This window comes from Meriones unguiculatus, chromosome 5, assembly GCF_030254825.1.
Source record: "Meriones unguiculatus strain TT.TT164.6M chromosome 5, Bangor_MerUng_6.1, whole genome shotgun sequence".
NCBI classification, from domain to species: Eukaryota; Metazoa; Chordata; class Mammalia; order Rodentia; family Muridae; genus Meriones; species Meriones unguiculatus.
The window spans coordinates 115,823,339-115,839,541 of NC_083353.1; the positions used below are offsets into that span (position 1 = coordinate 115,823,339).

At 44.7% G+C, this 16,203-nt stretch overlaps 1 protein-coding gene across 1 annotated transcript in view; it reads right to left on the bottom strand.

The window, feature by feature from the left end:
- Window positions 1-13,247, bottom strand: part of Galnt8 (polypeptide N-acetylgalactosaminyltransferase 8) — a 31,818-nt gene extending 18,571 nt beyond the window's left edge. The window contains exons 1-3 of the mRNA XM_021631735.1: window positions 13,082-13,247; window positions 8,666-8,942; window positions 3,470-3,636 (exon numbers count right to left, since the gene is read on the bottom strand). Coding sequence (XP_021487410.1) covers window positions 3,470-3,636; window positions 8,666-8,942; window positions 13,082-13,247 — 610 coding nt within the window. The remainder of the gene's footprint in view (window positions 1-3,469; window positions 3,637-8,665; window positions 8,943-13,081) is intronic.
- Window positions 13,248-16,203: the final 2,956 nt, after the last annotated feature.

A 16,203-nucleotide genomic window follows, 5' to 3' on the forward strand; every position in this document is an offset into this window, starting at 1 on the left:
CTGGCTACCCCAGGTTTCACAAATATGTTCTTTCTCTCATGGCAAGGGTCTCAAGCTAAGCCAGTCATTGGTTGGCCCTTCCATCAAATTATGCTCCATGTTTTACCCCTACACTTCTTGTAGGCAGGACAAATTATGGGTCTAAGGTTGTATGGTTGGGTTGGTGTCCCAAATCGTCCATTGGAAGTCTTGCCTGGTTCAAAAGATGGCCAGTTCAGGTTCCATATCCCCCATTGCTAGCAGTCTTAGCTGGGGTCACCCTCATCCATTCCTGGGAATTTCTTATACACTGAGAAACTCAACGTAAAGAATCAGGGCAGGCCTGGCTTGGTAATCAAAGGCTGTAGTCCTAACGAAGGAGTTTGCAGAGTTAGCCTGGGGAATCTCCATGGCTTAACTGCAAGGCTTCCTAGAAAACCAGAATAAGCAGCTTTGCTTTGTTCTAGACATCCCTGGCTGTTCTGCTTAAGTCACGATGGGAACAAATGCTCAGACTGATCTTCCATGCCAGCCTCTGGCTTTATCTAGCTGAAGAGTTTACTCTCAATATTATGCAAGCAAGACTCTTCCCAGACTGTTTACCAGGTTTTTTTTTCTTTCCTTCCCTCTCTCTTTTTGTGAAGCCCGTCTCTGCCTTTATTAACCCAGGCTACCAGTTGCTTTCTTTGTGTCTTTGAAAGCAGGCTCCACTTTCATACAAATCGCTAAGTAGTATGCAAAATAGCTAATCGAATAACTGGAGTTATCCACTGATGGTGTATGTTTTTTGGCTTTTTTTTTTTTTTTTTGACAGACAGACTCTGTAACCTAGAGTAGCCTCAGACTCAAAGTGATCCTACTGCAAAGGAGGCTACTGCGTTAGCCTCCCGAGGGCTGGTATTACAGGCATCGCTGATACTAACTCCCTGAGTCACTTACAGAACCCTATGAATGATAGCACTGAAATAGTCCCAATTTATAAAAGAAGAAAAACAGAGGCATGAGAAGAGTAAAAACTTTCCAAAGTATACACCCTGTTCGGGGCACAGCCATACTCTCTTTGATCACACACTAGCTCAAGGAGCATGTGAAGAGCTGCCCCATCTCCTCTCCTTACATCCAAGGGATAAAATTCTTGCTGATTACTCTCCAAAGAAATGAACCTATTTGTGAAACCTGGGGTAGCCAGCTCCTAAAACCAACACTTACATGGCAATGGCACTAAAATTCGCCTGGCTTTATTTTTCATTCATTTGTTTATTTGCCTATTTATTTTGTAGTGGAGGTGCACACATGCTACAGCATGCATGTACGGAACAGCCCACAGGAGCCCGTTCTTTCCTTCTACTGTGTAGTTCCTGGGGAATCAACTTGGGCCATCCAGTATGAAGGCAAGAAACTGTCCACTAAGCCATCCTGTTGGCCCTTGCCCCATTTTACAACATCCCCCCCCCCATATGTGGACAAAGGCATGTGTGCACTCAACCCCACCACCACCACAATAGCAATAAATAGAATAAGTTAGCAAAAACGTAATTTGATTCCAGACCCAAGTGAGAAGGATGTGTCACAAGATGGAGGCAGTTAAGACAATGGGAAGCTTTCTCTGGCTTTTCTTCACGTACCTGCTGTCCTCATAAGTGATCTTACTTGTACCTTCAGTGTGATTGTCCCACAACACTTGAATTACCTCTTCTCACCATGGAACAAAACATGGTATAGAACTATTGCAGGGATGGTGAGATACTCCATTTCAACCCTTGCATCAGCTCCATGAAGAGACTACATCCCAGAGAAGTGAAAGGTCTGCTCTAAGGTCACCTCAGACAGGATCAAGTGCATCCTAAACCCTCAGATATCCAGGGGAAACATTTAGATCTTTTTTTTTTCTTACCAGTAGAACCAGGGTAAAAATTGGTACCCATCTCCATGACCAGAAATGAATGAAACTAGTTCTCCTTCATGATGACTAGTAAAATTCTGCTCTATATTTTTTTCTCCTTTCTCATTAAGTTAATTACACAGGTAGAATGGTGATGAGTGTAAATAAAGAGAAGTATGTTTTCAGTGGCTGAGTTTTTCAGCCCTACCCCCTCTTCTTCTCTCTCTCTCTCTCTCTCTCTCTCTCTCTCTCTCTCTCTCTCTCAACTTCAGGCTCAAAAACCCTTCTCGTCTCTCATCCTTAAAGATGCCCAGTGAGGGGACAAAGGTCTACCACTTCAAAAGTCCACACAGTTTGAAGATGCTTCCTTATCATTAGCCCAACTCTCTGGCTCTGTAATTTAATCCTGGTTTATTTTTATTTGATACCCAAAATTGGTAGCACTAAGAAGAAATTGTGTTAGCTATCCTCTCAGCATGGTTATAATAATCAGCTGACACATTTTGCATGTAAAAAAGGTAAATTCTGGCAACATTACATTTTTGTTTTGTTCTGTTTTCTTGAGAAAGGGTTTCTCTTGTGTAGCTTTGGCTGCCCTGGACTCTCTATGTAAACCAGACTGGCCTCAAATTCACAGCGATCAACCTGCCTCTGCCTCCCGGAGCGGTGGAATTAAAGGCCTGTACCACCAAACCCCGCTGACATTATAGTTCTTAAGGGTCTATCGTTTAGGAAAAGGAGCTGGGGTTATGAACTTAGAAGGCAAACTCTTAGGCCCATCATGGTGGTGTACCCAGTGGCATAGCTCAAGAGAAAAGATGGGTAGCAAGGCAACGTAAGCATGGTCACCTAGCATGCAGGAAACCACAGGTTCCATCCTCAGTGTTGCCTGAACTGGATGTGGTAGCACATGCTGGTCATCCCAGCACTAGGGAGGTAAAGACAGGTTGACAAAGGTCATCCTTGACTGCATAGTGAGCTTTAGACCAACCTGGGCTACATGAAGCCATGTCTTCAAAATTGGGAGGGTGGGTGAGGAAACGAGCTCAAGTCTACAATCTGCCTCTTCCCTGTGTGTCATTCGTAGGTAGGCTAGACCTAAGGCTGGGAAGCCTGGGGACAAGACTTAGTGCCACTGTGAGGAACCCCAGAATCCCAGCATTCTTTCCTTACCTAAAATATTTGGTTCTTGCCGTATCAGGGGAGGTTCTGCCCTTCTTGGGATCCAAAGGCCTGCTTGTGGTCTCACCCACCTCGACACTCATGTTTTCTTTATAGTACATTCTCAGAGCCCAGATGACTTTGGAGTCACGTGGCTCTAGGCCTGACTCCAAATCCATGCCGACCTGCCACACAATTTGGACACATCGTGCTTTTCCTGTGTCTTTGTGTCTTTCTTTGCTCATGCAACTGAGATGGTGAACTGTACTTGTGGCTTCGTGAAATTTAACTATGCCCAGTACAAATAGATGCTCACTAAATTATCCCTTACTTTTCCCTCTGGGAGAAACTCACCATGTCCCAAATTCCTACATGACAACCTCTTTCCAGCCAAGCTCAGATGGCCAATGGTAATCATGCTTTCTTATCCTCCCTCGGGAGCCTCACCGTGGGAGCTGAAGTCATCCACCAGGATGATCTCCTTCAGCAGCCGGGGTGGGGTCCGGTTGATGATGCTGGTGATGGCCCTCTCGATGATGGAGAGAGCTTCATCCATGAATATGAGGATGACGCTGAGTGATGGGAGTTGGGCAGGGTATGTCTTCAGAAGACACCTGTAAGACACAAATGTGTTACAAAAAAATCTTTTGCAACCCGTTGGTCTTTCATTATTTAAACATTGCAATCCAGTCTTCTTCAACTCTCTAAACCTCAAACTCAACAGGTAAGGAAAAACCTCGGATCTTTGTCCAAGAAGCAAAGAAGTTTTATATCTATTTGTCCAAATTTTTTCTGCTCATACACAGGCAATCCATCTCTTTTTCATTAGTCTACAGACATTATAATGTATAGAAGATGCCTGGAATTTAGTCTTCTGTGTAACTGTGGCCTTATATGTATTGATGAAACCTTCACTTTAAAAACACGATTGTTGAGAAATAATTTACATGCAATAAAATTCACCTATTTAAAAAGCATTCTCTCCCCTAGATTTGTAAGTCACCGAGTTGAGTAACTATTAGCATTAATTTTAGAGTGAACTAACACGTGTGTGGAGGTCAGAGGTCAATGTCAGGTGCCTTCCTCAATTGCTTTTAACCTTATTTTGTTGATACAGGAACTCTAATTAAACATGAAGCTTTTCAGTTAGGCTGAGCTGGATGGCCATGGGGAACCCATCTCTATCAGCCTGCTGAGGACACTGGGGTGAGAGATGTGCTGGGGTTCTGAATCCAGGTCTTCAAGCTTGTGAACCACTTCAGACACTGAGCCATCTAATGTTAGGAAAACTTTATCACACATAAAGAAAGTCTAAAACACTCTCAGTCATTTGCTATTTCTCCCCAACCCATTCCACCCGTGTTTACCTCAGCCACAGACACACACTAATCAATCTCTATTTTTACAGACTCACCTACTCTAGAGCTTTCGTGTAGATGAAAACAAGCTTTATATTCTACTGAGCATAAAATTATAGTCAGTGTTGCAGCCTGCACCAACATGATCATTTTGTGGTCAACTAACATTGCATTGAGTATATATAGCATATACTCATCACGCATTTGCCAGCGCTTGGGTATGAAGTATATTTGGGGTATTTTTGCTTTGGGGCAATTGTGAACAATTGGTTTTATGCGCTTGTTTTATGTGTATGACTGTCTGCCTGCATACCTGCAGGTGCACCATTCATGCAGTGCCTGTAGAGGCCACAAGAGGGTGTCAGATCCCCTGGAAATAAAGTTACAGATTGTGAACGCCAGCGTAGACCTGAGAACAAAACCCGGGTCCTTTGCAAGAGCGGGGCGTGCTCTTAAGTGCTGAGCCGTCTCTGCAGCCCCTGAACAAGCTTCTTTACTGGCATCTTCTCCTTTCTCTTACACAAAGTGATATGCCACATTAAAGTGTTTCAGTCTATGACACACCACTAATGTTTCAGCTGTCTTGGTCTACGTAAACAAACTTCATGTCTGTACCATGACAACAATGACTTACCATTACATTCCCCCAAAACTCGGCCTATCATTAAGAGACACATGACTTTAATTAGGGTTCTCCAAGCAAATTGGGAATGTGAAGGTCAGAAGGGTGAGTGTAAAGATTTTCTAAAGTACAATCTGAAGAGATTATGGCATCCTAGAGGTCTAACATCCTAGAAGTTGGCCTGGGTCAGGGTGGCTTACTATTTACACCGTTGAGAGGTTGGGATAATGGCCTGGGTGCCCAGAGGTTTCAGCTGCCATTTGATGGGTCAGTGTGTAGGCTGAGGAATGGTTGGCTCTTTCTCTGGTGCTCATCTGTTTGTTCCTGTGTGGGTCCAGGCCGATGGTAGCACATGGGCATGGTTAGTCCACCCAAGCAGAAGAGCAATCCCAGGAGTTTGTCTTGTCTTTGTCTTCCCAGCTTCTCTAAAATGTCTGAATGTTCCACCATCATGCAGGTTACTAGCTATATGATGAGCTATGAGCTTCCTCTTAAATTCTCCACCGAGAATGCATGGTTAGCTGGGAATGGTGGCATACTCCTTTAATCCCAGCACTAGGGAGGCAGAGACAAGTGGGTCTCTGTGGGTTCCAGGAGAGCCAGAGCTACATTGTGAGACCCTGACTTAAAAACTGTTCTAAATAAGGCCAGTTCCTTAAAAGGAGCAGGGAAGATTTTCACCTTGAATTGCATCCTGGACAGAGCTCTGCCTTGGTGCTCAGGGGCTGTGGTTGTAGAGAGCAGCTCATTTGTCCTGAGCCAGAGTGACATGCTGCTCTATAAGCAGACACAAAGGCCGGGAAGGTGGTAGAGAGGAGGCAGAAGCCCCTGGGCTTCCCGACTTCAGCACTCCAGGATAAAACTTCCTCTGTGTAAGCAATCTGGGGGAGGGACCGCTGGAATCCAGCACTGTTGGTCCGGTGCAGTTGGAATTGAAACACTACCTGAGCAGGTGTGAGGTAGAGGGCATCAGCAGATGAAGGATAAGGTGGAGGTGAGGAGGGAGGGAGCCACAGTTGCTTCATCCACCTCCATAGGGAGAGGACGTGCATCTCAATGATGGGAAAGGTATAAAGCGTTTGCAGTTGGCTTGCCCTTCCCAGGGGTGAAAACACAGCCCTGTGGGAAATGCAGAGGCAAGAGCCCCTTTGATCACTCCTCCCAACAGTAGAGAACTTGGCGAGGACTATCATTCTACAGAACTGGGGGTGAGGTGGAGAGAAAACAGTGGCTTATATGCCACAGACTGCCACTGAGCCTTGTTGAGATTTAGAAAATGTTCTTGCCAGGATGATTCTCCATTTGCTGTGTATCCTTGAGACAACTTCTGAAAATGTTGCCCAGTGTATCATTTCTTCCAGTCAGATGGTTGCTTTGTTAGGGGTGGGGAAGATGCTTCCGCATTCTACCACTCTGGAAGCAAACCCCAGTCCATCCTTAAAAACCAACTTGTTTGTCAGTTTTCTTTTTAAATATCCACATTTGTGGAGCCTCTCATTGTATTCAGAACTTTTCTCACTAGTGTGACAAAATATCCAGCAGAGGGAAGAAGGGTTCACTTGTTCTAACAGTTCAAGGGGATACAGTCCATCATGGCAGGGAAAGGCACAGCAGAGGTCATGACAGCAGAACAAGTGACTGGGACTACCACCTCGGCACAAATCAGGAAGCAGAGCAATAGCTACTGGCCCTGCTCTCTTTTGTCTTTCCCTCTTTTTATTCAGTCCTGGAAACCAGCTCAAAGAGGGAAAAAAAGGAGGAAAGGAAGGAAGGAAAGAAGTTGTAACTAAATAATAAAAAAGAATGTATCCAAATAGACACTTCTGAAAGGAAAAAAAAGAGATGCAAATGAGAAATGAGCAAATAAAAAGATGTTCAACATCATTAGGCCTCAATGTTGTTTGGTTTTTGGGTTTTTATTTGTTTGTTTTTGAGACAGGGTTTCTCTGTGTAGCTCTGACTGTACTGGACTCACTTTGTAGACCAGGCTGGCCTCGAACTCACAGAGATACGCCTCCCTCTGCCTCCCCAAGTGCTGAGATTACAGATGTGCACCACTGCGCCTGCAGCCTCAAATTTTTAAATTAAGGGGAGAAAAAGCACAAAGAGATTCTTTCTCGCATCCAACAAGTTAACTGTGCGCACACACACACACACACACACACACACACAAACCCATATTATAATATTCCATCCTAAGGAAAGTCCAGAACAGGCAAATCTGCAGGGACAAGGAAGCTGTGGGTAAATGGATCCTGGCTTCTGAAGAGAACAGGGCTTCTTTATGAGATGATCAAAATGTCTTAAGATTGTGTGGCTTGCGAACAACTCTGAACGTACTGAGATCCTTTGTTGGACATGGCATACTAGTGGTAGGGAGATCTCCAAAAGTCGGGATCAACCTGGACTGTACAATGAGGCCCCTTTTCAACGAATTTATTAATTGTAATAAAAAAAAACCATTCATTCCATATCTTAAGTGGATAATTTTGTGGTATCTATCAACAAAGCTGTAGCCAGACATGGTGGCTGTAAGTCCAACACATAGAGGGCTAAAATGGGAAGATCAGGAGTTCAAAGTCCTCCTCAGCCACATAGATTTTGAGGGTAGTTTGGGCTGCATAAGTTCATGTCTCAAGAAGAAGAAAAAAAGCTTGAGTGTTCTGTATGTTTGTTTTTAATTGTAGAATGTGTGTGTGTCTAAGAGGAGGGCAGAAAGAGCTAGAGTAGTGGAGAGGGAAACTGGGGGGTAGGGGAAGTCCTGCATCCAGGAAAGACTCCACAGATGAGATTAGTAGAGAATGGGATCCAAGCAGAGAGCTGAGGAAAAACCAGAGCAGAAAGCAGCGCTGCTGAGTGAGATGCTTGCTCTGCTCTGGGGTCCTCATCTGGACGAGGATGAGCCCCAATGTACAGGAATCCTCAGGGATCTCTTCCTGTGTGGCCTCACCCTCTCTCCAAGGAGCTAGCAGTATTTGGATTAGTCCATTATCTTCTCTGATACTCCACCATAAACTAAATTAAAAATAAGAACTCAGCTAGGTATGGTGTTAGGGCACACTGTAATCGTAACACCGAGAAAGCTGAGGCCAAAGGGTCTCTACGTTAGAGGCCAGCGTGGGCTACATGGTAAGAACTTACCTCAAGACAACGAAACAAAATCAAACGCAGCAATAAAAATTAAAAAAAGATCAGACCTCTACTCTTGCCTGATGCGTCTAAAACAAAAAGGGGGAACTGTAGAGAGCTGCAGAATGCTATGCCTTAAAGATGGAGCTGGTTTCCACCTTCCACCTTCCCGATGGTGAGTGCTCTCTGTCACGAACAATTCCACATTTGGCTAAGGCTGAGGATCTGGCTTGCTTCCGTGTATGTGGACCTATCTGCATTGCCCACGTGGCACGCTGGGGTTGGCTACCCAGAGGCTATTTAAGCTGTGGGCTGGCTTTCCCCAGGGTCCGAGGATTGTTCAAGGTTCCTGAATAAACTGCATTGAAAAAAAAAAAAATTAAAAAAAAAAAACCTCTGCTCATCCCCTTTCCCCACAGTCCTTTGCTCCCTTCTCCCCTCTTTATACCCCTTCCCTTGCATTGCCTCCAAAGTTCATCACCAAACTACAATGAGGGCCTGCAAAGTCAGCCCTGGTCCCCTGGTCCAGGGTACCTGATGTCGCGGGTGTCAGGGATGCTGCGATTATAGGGCAGCTGGTTGCTGAGGAACACGTTGTAACCGAACTCCAAGAACAAGTCCCAGGCCTCTTCCTGCTGAGCCGTAGAGAGCCCCTTCCCCCATTGTGGTAAGATCTTCCAGCTCAGGGAGAATTTCTTGGGCGCCAACCTTGCTTTTATTCCTTCCCAATCAGGGTAGAATTCAGCATTTCCCCACTTTGATGTGTGTCCCATGTGGCCTTGTTGCTTCTTAGTCAATTTCATGCCTTTTCCTGCAAGTGAAGAGGATGGGGGTGCTGTGAAAACATTTCAACCAATCTTTAGAAAGCTGGGCAACACTTTACATCCTAATTTCTCCAAGACCATTTTCTCTCTGCTACAGTTTGCATCTCAGATGTTCCCACAAGAGGCTCAGGGATCTGAGGCTTGGTCCCCTTTCCCAGTGCCATTAGGAGAGGGTAGAGACTTTAAGAAATAGGGCCCTAGTGAGAGTCTTCCAATCACAAGGGTGCTGTCCTACAGAGGGGACACTAGGGCCCTGGCCAGTGTTCCCTTTGCTTCTCCTTTCCACACAACGATCAGCTTCCTCCACCCGGCATGACAGCACAGGATACTGCTTCACCTCAAGCTCAAAGCAAGCGGGCCAACCAATCTGCCAATCATCTGTGAGCTAGACTTCCAAAGTGTAGGATGAACCCAAAACCTTTCCTTTTATAAACGGGTCAGTTCAGGGATCTGTCACACTACGGAAAATTGATTAGCATACTCTCCAGATGTTAGACCTTACAAGGTCTGGTCCCAAAGAAGATGATGGGTAAAGGGACCTTGTCAGAGCTGTGCTAGGCTGTTCTAGCAAATCCCGTGAAAGGTATAGCTCTCCCTTCAGCACCATCAAAACTACCCAGCCCTCACCCTAAGGACCCCTTAGGAGATGAGTTTGGTCTGAGAAATGATTCATAGTAAGAAAATATTTTTTCAGAATGAGACCCAAGAGTCACATAGGAAATGTCAGTTGTGAGTTGTTGTGTTTTTGTTGTTGTTGTTGTTTTGTCTTTGTTTTGGTTTGGGTTTTTGGTTTTGGGTTTTTAATGTTGATATCCCCCAAATCAACCAAATTAGAATCTGAGGGCCAGGTGATGGTAGAGACAGAATAAAGTACTGAGATCTTTATTTGTTTCACAAAACTCACACTACTAGTAACTAGCAAGGATATTTTAGAGTGTCACACCAGCCACCCTTCCCTTCACATCTCCCATGGTTGATATACCAGAAACTGCTGGGATTGATCTGGAGCTACTATGTATTCAAAGGCTAATTGTCTGGTCCCCAATTCCTTACAAGTAAATCCTCACAAATACAAAATGATGTGGTGTGAACTCTGCCTCCCAAATTGTCCCTGATTGTCAAATAAAGTGCATACACCTGGGCAGGGCAGGAGAGAGGTAGGCAGAGCCTAGGTTCATAGGCTTGGGGGGGGGGGGGCGTGGCAGAGAAACCATGAAGAGAGAGGAGGAAGGAGGAGGAAGGAGTAGGTTGCCCTGGTTTATTGGCGTGATGGAGGAGACCCAACCCAGAAAGGGATGGACCTTATCGCCAAGTAACTTGGGCTCTAAGAGAGCTTAGAGGGTTAATATCTGCCCAGCCTCAGATGTATTAAGGCTTTTTAAAAATCTAAAAGGTCTCTGTGTCCATTCATTTCTATAATAGTAGGTTAAAAAACAACCACTGATTTGATAACTATATAAATCAATACTAAATATTTATTATTCTTATTCAACAAGAAACTTTTAAGCTAAGAACAAGCCAGGCCTATATTGTCAGTTTGTTTTAGTATAATATTGTCTTCAGAAGTTCATAGAAAATGCAGTATCCTAGCTTTTCACTCGATACTCTGATCCCACGGATCTGTGGTAGAGTGTAGAAGCTGCTCAATTGGTTTAGTTTGGTTTGTTTTCCACAGTTGCTCCTGATAGAGCTAATGGCCACATTCATCTAGGAAATGTGACCTTAGCCCAAAACAATGACCAGATGGTGACAGATACAGGTAGGAGGATGCCCTTGCAGAGGAGGCCTGAGAGGTCCAGCAGACCAGCAGTAACAATGATGGGTCCCATTCAGAAAGTGGCCTGCCGACTTCACCTCTCCTCCTGCGCCTATTAACTTCACCTTGACAACACTCGTGTAAGATTTATGCTGCAGAGTGGAGAGTCTTCACATAGGCACTTTGAAGGCTCTCAAACAACAGGGGGATGGGAGGCAGACAGACAGACAGACAGACAGAAACAGATAAGGAGACAGAGAGAGACCCACAGTAGTGATGAAAGCTTCCTATCATAGGACTGCTTGCTCCTCCCCTCAACTCACTTTAAATTCCAGCCAGACTGACAGGACCCCTTTATCCCATCCAGAATCTTCCTGCATGTTAGACAGAGGTACAGTCCTTCTGGATGGCTTCAGTCCAGGCTTCCCAGCTTGGCAATGGACAACTCCACTGCATAGCTTCTCCTTGAGATACAAGCCCAAGGCATATACAGCACATAGCTTGTTGGGCCAAATATGTGTTTGAGTCCAGATGCATGCACAGCCCTCCAAAAAGGAAGCAGAAAAGGCTGCATCTGGGAGGCAAATGTATGCAGGAGATGACCAAAGGTTGGTCCAAGGAGAAGGAAAGAAGTTTAAGAGAGCTGCTCAAGATAGAAGGGGGATGCGAAAAGCAAATTTAGGGAGGAAATAGTGTTTGGTCTGTCAAAGGAGACTGTGTAAATGCCCTGTATGTTTGCTCAGGTAGAAAAGAAAAATTAGGAGCTCAGCGCTGAGTGTTCAAATCACACTCCACGACTTTTCATACTGCTCCACACCAAGCACCTGCTTACACAACAGTCCCATGTCCCCCGGTCTCAAAACCCCTCTGTGAACATTTTTATTTGATTAATTTATTTGCTTGTGTGTCTTTGAGAACACACACGTGCCCCTCCTTCTTCACTCTGAACCATGATAAATGCTCATGTCTCATTTTATTCATTTGTTTGTTTGTTTGTTTACAGGGTGGGCTTCACGTAGCCCAGGCTGACTCCTGCCATGTTGCCTGTGATGACTGTGAACTCTTGATCACAGGTATACAGTACCCTGCCTGGTTTTCATGTCTCCATCACTTTAAAAGACACATTTACAGGACATGGCAGCACATACTTATAATCCCAGTACTCCGAATACTGAGCCAGCTGGGCTGTAAGCTGCAAGTCAAATAACCATCTTAAGCTCTAGCTCCATACTGGCACCTCAGAACCATAACTCTGATCCTGATTTACACATTCAATACTTTTTTTTTTTTTTAGATTTAAGCAGTTAACTGACAGACATAGGAAGCCAAGACACTGATGTGAGGCTTTCGTGGGGAACCAGAATCATGAAACATCCCAAGGCATGTTGAAACCTTATCTCGAACTTTAAATCACAAAGCCAAACTTGAGCATATGGCAGGCAGGCATGATGGCATACACTGCAACCCCAGAAGTCAGGAGGCTGAGGCAGGAAGCTGGTATGTCCCAGGACAGACAGGGCTACATAGAGAATCCCAGGCCACTGAGAGCTATAAAGCAAGATCCTGTCTCAAAAACAGGGTTGGGATTGGAGGTAGGGTGTAGGCTCTCTCATATTATTTTCTATATACAAGTCACAGCCCTTTAAGGATAAGTATTTCTCCTCATCCCTGTCATTGCCATCACTTGCTCAGAGTCTCACACCGTATGTCCATATTGACCCTCTAACAAACCCATTATATAAACATGATGCAAACTCTTGGCAAAATGGAGTAAGCTGTATGCCCCAGATAGTCCCCCTCTCAACATCCCCACTGCTATAGAACTTTGGGGTCACAAGCTGTGCCCCACGTCAGGTCCAGTCCCCTGTCCTCAATGAGCCCGTTAAAGAGCCAAATTAAAAGTAGAAACCAGAAAAAGGAGATACAAAGGAGATATATTCAATATATCTCCTTGGGAAGAGAAACAAAGAGATTAGGGAAACCTCCTGCCACTCTCAATCCATCTTCTGTGCCTTGAGTGGGATAAAGTTTAAATAGAGAGCCAAAGACATGCATATCTAGGTGGCCCTGCTCATCACCCATCCTTGCCTGCGCTTCAGTCTCATCCTATAATGATGATCTTGACAAGTTGTTAAAATTGTATGAAATCTTTCCCAAGTTTCCCTTCTGGCTGACACCTTTTCAGCCTACCAGCATGAGAAAGGAAATTCCCCCTTTCTTTGGAGTTCACTGTTCCAATATTGTCAGATTGAAGACTTGGTGTCTCCCTTGATCTTTTCATTCATACCCTCCCCAACCCCCCTTAAGTTCCTAAAGCTCCCTCAGCCTGCACACCCAAAGATTTTCCCTCTGAGTTGGTTCAGAACTTACTCAAGTGGTGTATAGCCTTCTCCAGGTGCAAGGGTCTCTGGGCCACAGCAGCCTCCTCCAGACTGAGCATGGTCTCTCTGATGTAAAACACCAGCAGAATGGTGGCTGCTAGCAGAGTGAGTTTGGCACAGAGGACCTTGGAACAGCCCCTCCTCCAGAGCCTCATCATGAGCCTTGGGGAGTCTTGCCCACTTCTGGCAGAAACTGTGGCTACCCAGGCAAATCCAAGAGCAGAGCCCACCAGCCAGGTTGTGTCTCAGATGGGGGGTAGCCTCACAAATGGCACCCTACCTGCTAAGTCTCATGGTCTCTGTCTGGGAACACTGTCACAGCTGACCGGTTTGTCTCTAAAGAGTGCCAGGCATGGGCAATGGGCCAAAGCAGCCACCCAACAACTGGGAGATCATCTGGACATACTTGGTATCGCCTCAGAAGCCAGGAGCATGCTAGTGGCTTCTGTAGAAGCCTTAGCCAGTCTAGGGGAAAGCCCTTCCTCCATTCAATTCCTGGGTGTTATGTTTGTCTGTCTGTCTGTCTGTCTGTTTGTTTGTTTGTTTTGCCTATCAAGTGCAAGGCTTAGGTAGTGAGCCATTATGTCTGGTTAATGTTTTGTTTTTCATGGTCTCTTGCTATGGAATAACAAGTAAGGGCTGGCCTCAGAGGGGTCCAAGAGGAGAAGGAGGATGTGAAGGGAACCCATAAGGGAACAAGAGCCCACAGTGGATGTCTGTTTCTATATAACTTCAGGGCATTGAACACAGCAGGTGTACAAGAAATGCTTGTTCAGCTAACTTCAGGAGAACCATCCCTGCTGGATCCCCAGGTTGCTCCTAGAAACAGGTTCAGTGAGCTAGAGGTGGCCTGTTGCAGGATATTTGATCACACTGTGAACCCCCGAGACTGTGCTGTTTACTGGAAAAACCTGCTCCTAGTTGTGGTATGGCTCAGCCTTAGCACACACCTTTAATTCAAGAGCTTTCTGCTTGAATTACATAGAAGCAATCATAGGTCAAGAGACAGCACAAGCAACCAGTTGACAGGGAATGACATTGAAAAATACCATAGAGAGTAGAGGAAGTCATGAGGATAGATAGAGAGATACACAGGAAGTAGAAAGGAGGGACATTCAGGTTAAGGGTTTTCTGATATGGCATGGGGAAGGAGGTTTCCTTTTTCTTCTGGGACTTCAGCTAAGGAGGGAGGTCAGTTGAGTGCTTGCTCTGCCTCTCTGAGATAGCAGGCTTTTACCCCAGCATCTGGCTCCCTAGTCTTCATTGAACATTGAACAGTGGCCCTGAGGTGAGCCTCAGGGAATGGTCTTGCTTCACTGTGTATGTCCTCTGCCCAACTCTGGACTCTAGAGGGTCTACTTTACTTCAGTTTCTTTAACTGCTTTCCCCTCACACCCCACTTATCATTTTTTTAGACAAGTCACCCAAATATCATTATAAATCCAGCACCTAAAATCATCCTTTAGGTCAAAAGTGTGAAATCCTCAGTTGGGTGTTAGGCTGTTGTACAGTCTGTTCTCCATTGATAGGAAGCTGGCCACTTCCCACTTGCAAGTGCCAGTGAGAACAGATAAAAACAGCATAATCCCTCTCAGTTCTTGGATGAGCTGAGGTGAGCACATTGATTTTCTTCCTACTCCCTAAGAATAATTAAACACAGTGTAAAGCCAGGCCTGGGAGCTTAAGCCTACAATCCCAGCCACTCAGCCATGGGCTAGGGCAGGGGGCTTGCAAATTTGAGACCAACCCAGGCTACGGAGCTAGTTTAAGGACAGCATGGACATCTTAACAAGACCTTGCTTCAGAAAGAAGAAAGAAAGAAAGAAAGAAAGAAAGAAAGAGAGAGAGAGAGAGAGAGAGAGAGAGAGAGAAAGAAAGAAAGAAAGAAAGAAAGAAAGAAAGAAAGAAAGAAGAGAGAGATGGAGGGAGGAAGAGATGGAGGGAGGATGGAAGGAAGGAAGGAAGGAAGGAAGGAAGGAAGGAAGGAAGGAAGGAAGGAAGGAAAGAAGGAAGGAAAACAGACTGGCCTGGGGAAATAAGTCAATGCTAATGTACTTGCCTACAGGCATGATGCCTTGGGATTAACCCCTAGTACCAAAAACAAATTAACAAAAAAGCTGTGGATATTATATATAAAAGAAATAAGGAAAGTGAAAGGCAGAGAGAAGAGGGTGGCTGCTTAGAGCTTCAGAGCAGAGTGAACAAGAAAGAAAAGAAATCAGTTAATGAAAATGAGAATATAGAAACTATTGTGGCTAAACAACATAGAGAAAACAAATAAAAATAATAACAGAGCCCCCAGAGACCTGAGGGATTGTAACAAAGCATTTAAATTTTCATTAGAGTTCTCGAAGGAATGATAAAAGGACTAAACAAGGGTTTTAAGGATTAAACATAGACAAGAAATTCCCCAAGTTGGGGGAAAAAAAAAAACAACAAAAAACTCAGGAATGTCTGTGGATTTGGAAATCTTAATGAAGCTCAAATAGAATAAACTGAAAGAAACCCATGTGTGAAAACTCCATAATCTACCATCTGGAAAGACAGAGACCAGAGCTTGAAAGAGACAAACAAAGCAGGGTGCAGGTTTCACTGGCAGACACTGGCCCAGCTCAGGAGACCTGGTCACCCTCAGTACAAGCGGAAGAAAAGGAGGAGGAGGGACAAGGAGGGAGGAGCCCATCATTCCACATCCAGCAAAAAGCATTATCCAGGAATAAAGAGGAAATCAAGATATACTTAGACCAGAAAGCTCATCGCCTTGAAGAAAAAAAATATGAAAGTTTCCCCAAATGATGAAAGAAGGAAAGAAGGAATCTATACACACCAGGAAGAAAAAAAATGGTTAAGTAGAAAGTGAAAATGTAAGCCAATAAAAAAGGCTTCCCTTCCTTTGCTTGAGTTTTATAAATTAAGTTTCTTGTACGATTGAGTTGGAGGCAAGTGAATCAGGCCTTCAAGGTCATCTTTAGCCACATAGTGAGTGTAAGGCTTGCCTAAACTAGGTGAGACCATGTCTTAAAAATAAATAAATAAATAGATAGATAGATAGATAGATAGATAAATATTTAAAAATAAATAAATATGTTCGCTCTAGGGAGTGAAACATAT